General features: G+C 36.5%; 1 protein-coding gene across 1 annotated transcript; it reads left to right on the top strand.

Moving 5' to 3' along the window:
* Window positions 1-4,340: 4,340 nt before the first annotated feature.
* LOC110101138 (cytochrome P450 71A1-like) lies at window positions 4,341-4,820 on the top strand. The gene has a single exon (XM_020828927.1). It carries the CDS (start codon window positions 4,341-4,343, stop codon window positions 4,818-4,820), a length of 480 nt encoding a protein of 159 aa, XP_020684586.1.
* Window positions 4,821-9,025: the final 4,205 nt, after the last annotated feature.

Genomic DNA, 9,025 nt, shown 5'->3' with positions numbered 1-9,025 from the left:
AATTATTACGTCCTCTGACCGGACGTAGAGCTACGTTCGGCCGCCAATAACATGTCGTCACGTGCTCTTACTCTTTACCGCGCGGCTCGACGGCATGACCCGGACCGGAACCAGGGAATTCTATGTTCGCGTATTGTGAGGTATTAGTCGGTATTGCTAGGTATTGCTTGACAATAACGAGAAATACTGCTCTATGAAGACCAATACCGAGCAATACTGAGAAAAACTCGGTACAACTCGGTATTGCTCGGTATTACTCGGTATTTGCTCAGTATTGGTTATTGCCGAGTAAAATCGATCAATACCTAACAATACCGAGCAATACCTAGCAAAATCGAGAAATATCGAGCCGTCCTGGGTCCGTTTCGGGTCAGGTTGTCGAGGCGCGCTGTAAATAGTGAGAACGAGTTGCGCGATTCTACTGGCGGCCGAAAATAGAGCTACGTCCTGTGACTGGACCAAATAAAAGTTCGGCCAAAGGAAATTTTTGCTGCTGGCACAGATACAATATACATTACAATAGAATGGATACTCGCTGAGCTAATAACTCACCCATCAGTTATGTGCAAAGCGCAAGAAGAGGTAAGGCGAGTTTTAGGTTCTAGTCAATCTTTGACAGAGGAGGCCCTCAATAAAATGGACTACCTCAAGGCAGTTATTAGGGAAGCGCTGAGGTTGCATCCTCCAATTCCCACACTTGTTCCTAGGGAGGCAATGAAGGTCACCGAGTTAGAGGGCTATGTGATACCTAAAGGAACAAGAGTCTTTATTAATGTATGGACGATTTCAAGAGACCCAATGTATTGGGAGAAGCAGGAGGAGTTTTGGCCAGATAGCTTTCTTAACAGTAATACTGTAGATTTCAAAAGAATTCATATCATCTAACTTAGATCTACCAATCAAGCAAAATAATAAAAAAGAAAATGTATAAATAACATCATTATAAGTAACATCAAAACTAAAATTGTGAAGTTTAGAATAGTAAGAATATAGATGATTCCAGTATATAACGGCATATTTTTTTGTGTAAGCTCAATTTTATTATTCAGGCCCAAAAAAATTGCATCAAATGATAGAGAACTGAGAACATCATCAAATATACTAACACCAAACAATTAATATTGGATTGCTAAACTTATTTAGTAAGGCATTGCGTGATTTTTAATTTTTTTATCTCACAGTTTTTACGTTGGTTCCGATGGCGGTGGAGGGTCGCCGGCCTCCGATGGCCGGTGGTCCAGTTGACGTTTGTCGAACTTCCTTAGGGAATTCTTATGCTCCATCCCGTGCTTTCTCGTCTTCTCCACCGGCGTTTGGAGACGAGAAATTTGGATTCTTTCAAGGGGAAAAATCTATGGCGAAGGTTGGAAATTAAGCCATTAATCATCAATGAAAGAGGTTTGTTATTGGCAAAGAAAAATGACACTGAAGTTATCGGCAAAGGTAAGAATGTGTTAATGGAAGATAATAAAAATATTCAAATAAAATTGCGGAATCTTTCAGGATTAAGGGGTGAGCCAATTGTTTATGAGGGAGCCTCTCCTTCTTCAAAGTCAATCCCTGTAAGTAATAATTTGGGCAAAGAATTATCTGTGAGTGGAGTCACTGAGGGGTTCAAATCTGAGATTGCTGAGCTGGGAGGATTTAGATCAAAGGACAATTATAATGTTGAAGGAAACTTGTTTAAAGCAAGTTTTGCAGCGACTGTCATTGCTAACAACCTGGTGGAAGTATCACATTCGAATCTGGTGAAAGTCCGAGATTGCAATTCAGGAAAATTGGGTGGTTGTGTTGAAGGTCTTGCTACTAACCCATCAAGACCGAGTACTAGTGTTCAACATAATGCTTGGAGTAGAAAAGAAAATATAAAGGTCCTTAATCTGGATTTTGGTGACTACTTGTCGGAAGATGGTAAATCTGTTAAACTTCATATACAAAATGAATTGGAGAATTCTAGAAAACTTCTGAAATCATTAGTGATCAAGGTTTTTGGCGGAAATGTACCTTTTCCTATTATCAGTTCTGAGCTTAGAATATAATGGGTTCCTTATGGTAAATTCAATCTCACAATGCTGGGGATGGACTGGGTTCTTTGTTCGTTCTATGAGCAAGAGCCGCTAGAATCTATCTTCTCAAATGGGCCATGATTTGTCAACGGGCAGATCATTGGGATTGATAGATAGTCGCCAAACTTCTCTCCTACTTTCTTAAAGGGTTTGACTGCCCCTATTTGGATTAGGATGCCTACCCAACCCTTATAGTGTTGGGATGAAATAAATATTTGGATTAGGATGCCTACCCAACCCTTACCTGATCGCGCACCGCACAGGTCCCGCCGCGGGCCAGCCAGCCTGCCTGTTTTGTCGCCTAAGCTTGTATGGGCCCGATTTTCAGCCCAGACGGTCCAAATCGAACGTTTTTGAGGTCCCCTAATATGTTATTCGACGTTTTGAACTCAATTTTGACACTTTCGGAGCTCAGCATGACCTCTAGGATTGAGTTTGAGCAAGTTTATGTTTTATGGAACGCAATTTTTTGATGATTCAAACAAATTAAAATGTCGACACATATATAATTTGACTTATGTAGCTTCGACGTCCAAAAATAGGTGGCAACTGATATGTCATAAAAAAACTATCTCGATTGGACACGAATCTCAAGGCAAAAATCAAGTGTGAAACTTCAAAAATTAAATATGGGATCATCTAAACTTCGATTTCAGCAAACTTATAGTCGAGCTAAGCGTCTCAAAAATTCGAACCCAACAACACCAAATCCAACTCAATCAGAGTCCAAATGAGTACAAATCAAGGGCCCGAAGCAATGTTGGAAGGTTTGAACCACAATTTGGGTTACCAAACAGTTTCCAAACATGATATGCTTATAATGAATCGAGCAGCTCGACGAGATGAATCTAATGAGCCTAAGATTAACAAATTCCGATATCATTAAGACCTTCAAATGTTTAACAAACTGTCCATGAACAAGGGATTAAATACCGACCGTCCAACGGAACCACTCCACCTTTGCCCTTGATCCTACCTCTATTTACGGGTCATGCCATCCTCGAAAATCTATAAACAACCCCTCATTTCTCTTGAAAGGGGGCTCGAAGCAAGAAGTAAGAAGAAGAAGGAGAACATAGGAGAAGGAGAATATGAAGGAAGAAACTCTTCCTCGACCACCGCCGCTAGAATTCTACCCAAGTGAAGCCGGAATTCTACCCGACTTCCACGAGACGCTGAAATTCTGCCATACTTCTAAATGATGCCAGAATTTTTCCTGACCTATAAGTAAAGCCAGAATTTTTCCCGACCTCCAAGTGACGCCGAGGTTTCACCCGAACTCCAAGTGACGTCAGAGTTCGTCCTGAATACCATCTAACATCGGAGTTCTCCTCGGTTGCCAACTGATGTCAGACTTCTACTCGACGCCGGACCTCTGCTCATCGCTAGATTTTTACTTGATGCCAGACTTCTGTCCGTCGTCAGATTTTCGTCGGACATCTATGTGATGCTGGATTTCTATCCATTGTTGGACTTCTACCTGACATAGTCCTTCCGACCTCCGTCGCCAGACAACGGTCTTTAATGACCTCTGTCACTCGTCGACTACGGTCCTTCTGATTTACGACACCCACCGACTACAGTCCTTCCAATCTCTATCGCCCGCCGACTATGGTCCTGCCAACTTACGTCGCCCACCGATTACAATCCTTCCAACCTCCGTCGCCCGTCGACTATGGTCCTGTCGACTTACGTCGCTAACCAACTACGATCCTACCGACCTCCGTCACCTGTCGACTACGGTCCTTTCAACTTAAGTCACCCATCAACTACGATCCTTCCGATTAGACAAACATGTCAAATAGTGACTCTTTGTACTATCATCATGTATTTTATATAATGTAAATCAAGTCATGGCTTTCCCCCTATAGAAAGGCATCAATTGTAATCGACTGCAAAAAATAGTGGATTCATTCAAACTGGGATAGACCCCGTGGTTTTCCCCCCTATTTCTGGGTTTTCCTCGTAAAAATTTTGGTGTCTCATAAATGTTACACCCTCTCTCTTATTTGATTACGTGCCAGATTTTCATACAACGCTAAGACGCTAAACTTTATATTTCTCTACCGCCGTGAATACTCTTGGACGCAACAATTAGTGTATCTTTTAGATATTATAAATTGTATTAATATTGATGTAAATTAATATTTTTGAAAGCTCATTCTAATACAAAATTGATCAATATATATCATCTCAACATTTTTTTTTCTTTTTTTACTTTTAAAGCCATATTAACCATTTAATATCCACTTTTTAATTTTTTAGCCATAGGAAATGTTTGCTGCTGGTACAGATACTATATACATTACAATAGAATGGATACTCACCGAGCTAATAACTCATCCATCAGTTATGAGCAAAGCGCAAGAAGAAGTAAGGCGAGTTTTAGGTTCTAGCCAATCTGTAACAGAGGAAGCCCTCAATAAAATGGCTTACCTCAAGGAAGTTATTAGGGAAGTGCTGAGGATGCATCCTCCAATTCCCACACTTGTTCCTAGGGAAGCAATGAAGGCCTCCGAATTAGAGGGCTATGTGATACCTAAAGGAACAAGAGTCTTTATTAATGTATGGACGATTTCAAGTGACCCAATGTATTGGGAGAAGCAGGAGGAGTTTTGGCCAGATAGGTTTCTTAACAGTAATACTGTAGATTTCAAAGGACAGAACTTTGAATTCACACCCTTTGGATCTGGAAGAAGAAGATGCCCAGGGATTAATTTTTCCATGCTCACCATCGAGTGTGTCGTTGCTTAACTGCTGCTTGCCTTTGACTGGAAGTACCAAGCGAGAATAAAAATGAGGTGCATGATATGTCTGAAGCTTTTGGAATCAACACACAAAAGAAGTGCAATCTTCTTCTAAAAGCCAAGCCATACTCATTTCCTTCGGCAAAATAAGTTATTGTGAACACCGAGGGGAAATTTTGCTTTCTTTACCTTCGTTTGATTTTCTTAAGAAATTATGTTATGCTTGGTCTGTTTTCATGTTTGTCTGAATTTAACCCATTATTCTTGTTGCGCATCATGACCAGTTTATATATATATATATATATGTATATATACATTATATATATATATATATATACATATATTATATATATTATAATATATATTACATAATATATATAAATAGTTATTTATATATAATAATATATATACTATATATATATATATATAAAATATCATATATATATTAATATTACACAATATATATATACTTATGATATACTATATACATATATTATATATATATATATATATATATATTATATATATATATATATATATATATATATATATAATATATATATAATATATATACAATATATATTACATATATAATAATATAATAATTATTATTGATATAGCATATATAAGTACTTAAAATAATAAGTACTGTTAAAAATAAAAGAAAGAAAGGAATGTCCTACTCAACTGTGCGTTAAGCCATCTCGTCCAAAGTAAGGTCCAATGAATTCATATCATCTAGTTTTTTTTTTAGTTCAAACCCACAGAGGAGCCTACACGTTAATAATAAAAAGGGGGTACAAGGTCCTTAGAAGGAACCTCCAGCTCGCTAATGCTCAAAAGTGCTACAAGAGAAAAAAAAAAAATCTAAGAGCCGGTGATTCCTTAGTGTAAGAGTACAAAAAAACTAGGTACATTCTAGGATTGTAAGAAGACAACACCCAAAAAAGGAAGCAAAAATTAATATCATTCAGCACCTACTTCCTGCAAAAGGAGAAGATTCGCTTCCAAAGGTCAGAAGTCACGAACACCCTGCAAAAGCTCATAAACCAATTTTCTGGGCACTCAATTTGCAGAAAGAAGAAAATCCTATACTAAAAAAACATACAAGTATGCTGGAGATAAGTCATATTTAAGCAAAAGATAACTAAAATTAAAAAAAAGTGTGAAAGGCATCCAAAAGATGAGACATAGCATCCACCATATGAAGAAACATATAGAAGGCAACCATGTAAAACAGTAAAATATCAGCCATGCCATACCTAAACATAATATGGGTAAGATCATCAATGTAATCAGTTCCAGGGAAGTAGATCTTCTCGTTACATCTCATATTAATGCAAGAAACAAATAGAACATGCAAAAAAACAAACCCACTCACTAATATAAGGGAATTATTAAACAGAAAAGAATTACCCAGATTTAACATAGAGCCATAGAAATCCCAAAAAACCTCGAGCAGAGCAAGCTCCACAACCCAGTTACCCTCTCTGTCCACATATATAACAAAAAAAAGAACAAATGTAGTCTTAACAATCCAGTCAACAGTATGAAGTAAGAAAACCTGCCTCAACAAGATCAAAAAATAGTACTCTAAACAGCATGAAGTTCCAGCAGCCGAAATTTCTAGAAATCCAAACACAGAGACGCACCAAAATGGAAAACATAACAAATTGGTCACATCTAGAGACACAAACCAACAAACAACCAAAGCAATGCAAGGATTATATTGAGAAGAGCACAAAAAAGAGCAGCACCAGGGCCCAAAACCAACAAAAAACACAGGGTCAGACCTTGCGAATATAAGGTAAACTGCATTTATCCAAGTTGATGAAGCCTCTTAGCAAAGGGGGAGTATTCGACATATTAAATTCCTGTATAGTATCAATGTGACACCCATAATTAGCCAACCAATCCGGACAAGCATGTCCTTCACGGTAAATATGAGATAAAGAGTAATTCAGGTTAGAGAGGAAAGATCTAATTGTTTTTAATGGTGTAAAAGTCATGAGGATTGCTCGTATCTTCCTTCTAAATGATGTAAATTAAGAGTTTAGCATCAACCTCAATGGTCACCTACTCAATGCCCAATCTCTAACACAAATTCAGGCCATGAAATAAACCCATAAGCTCAGCAGAGATGACAGAACATAAAGTAAGAGGACCCTAAAAGGAAGCAATAACACCACCATGGTGATCACGGATAATACAACCCATGCCAGCAACAAAAGTACCAACCGACCCATCAATATTTAATTTAGCATAAGGGGAGGAAGGTTTGAGCAACCTAACAATACGCTCAGTTTTAATAAACGAACCACCATCAAAAGGAAAGCCAAAATGGTCAGGAATATGATGATAGTTTTTAAAGTTCTTAACCGTTAGAAGATTGACAGAATGAAAATGCAGAATTTTATTTCTAATGTTAGTAATAACTTGGTTAGCATCCATCTTTATCTCATTATGTTTAAAATCATTCCTGGCTTTCGATCCAAAGGAACCACATAATCAGAATAGGGAGTAAAATTATATATGTGACCTTTATTATTTGTTATCCAATGATTAAGCATCTCCGAAACATCACAATTATTGCTGATAGTACTTTTATCAGCCATATTAAAAAAATGGAGCCAAACTTTTTGAGCAATCACACCATTTATAAAAACATGCCTAAGATTTTCACTACTAGAGCAACTTGGCACTTAGAAGGAAAACTAAACCCTTTTCTCCACAAGTGGTTATCTACAGGCAGGTAACCTTTTAAACATCTCCAAACTAAAATAGAATAAGATAAAGGGATGTTATAATGCCAAATAAAAGAGAAGATTTGAAAGACATCACCATTATATCTAATAGCTTCCCAAATATTTTTCAAGTTAAAATCTGCATTAGAAGATAAAGTGAAGAGAATTTTGTCCTTGCATTACAATTGTAAAGGAATTTTTAGAATAGTATCCACCATGTCAGAAGGTACAACTTGTAAAAGTTTGCTAATATTCCACTCACCATTTTGAATAAATAAAATTAACTTTAGTATTGACCATACTATGGGTATTAAGAAAGCAATCAATAGAAGAAGTACCCAACCAGTTATCTTGCCAAAAAGAGATGTCACCTTTCCTGAGGCCCCGTTGAATATAATGTTCAGCCTCCCATTTAATTTTACACAACTTTTTCCAAACAAAAGATTCAGAAGGTTTATAGTGACAAACTTTAGGATTGAAATCTTTGCAGTATTTGACATTCATAAATTTAGCCCACAAGCTATTGTTAGATTGATAAGCAAACCAAAATTTATGAGAAAAAGCTTGCATAGTATTTAGAAAATTCTTACAACCCAAAGAGCCTTCATTGAAAACACCACAAACCTTGTTCCAAGTAGCCCAATTAATGCAAGACTTATTATTTTTAGAACCCCAAAAAACTTATTAAGCATACGTTCTATTCTAATACAAATCGTAGAAGAAGGTTGCAAAGTGTGAAAGATAAATATAGGAATAGAATTTAAAACACTTTTAATCAAAACCAATCTTAAGTTCCTGATGAGACAATATAAACTCATGATCAAACATTCTGCGTTGGCTGATTTTGTGTTTGAGTTAAAACTATTGACTCTATCATATTTTGTTTACCATAATTCTTATGTAGATGTGCTCCATCTAATTTCAGTTACATTCTCCTAAAATATTTTGATCAAATGTTGGGCAATATTATGATATGTGTTTAGGCTGATGACACAAGTAGAAAGTAGTGGAACCACCAAGCATCAACCATTATGAAATCTTTTGTATTTATCACAAGCTTCAAGAACTCTATTTGTAGAACCATTATTAACTCCAATAAAATTAAAATTAAGCTTCCTCCCGTTTGATCCTTGAGACCAATTATTATGTACATCTTCTTCGATAATCTTTCTTCTATGCTCATCCATTTGCTTAAAGTACTAAAGATTTGAAGTAATCTCCATCCTTTTATATCTCTCTAGCAATATTTTATAATCCTTGAGTCCTTAAAGTACTAAAGATTACTAATTGCATGTTTTAGACCAGATAAGAATTGGTAGCACTTTTCATATGTAATTTCTATCAGAAGCGGAACAAATTTTGACATAATTGTAAATTATATTTAATATGGCATCACTGAATTTTCTCTTTACGTTAATCTTATAAATTTTCTTGCATCTACCTTATTGCAGAAATGGACCCAAATTAT

Source organism: Dendrobium catenatum, unplaced genomic scaffold, assembly GCF_001605985.2.
Source record: "Dendrobium catenatum unplaced genomic scaffold, ASM160598v2 fragScaff_scaffold_299, whole genome shotgun sequence".
Taxonomy (NCBI): Eukaryota; Viridiplantae; Streptophyta; class Magnoliopsida; order Asparagales; family Orchidaceae; genus Dendrobium; species Dendrobium catenatum.
This window is presented reverse-complemented; position numbering and strand designations above follow the sequence as displayed.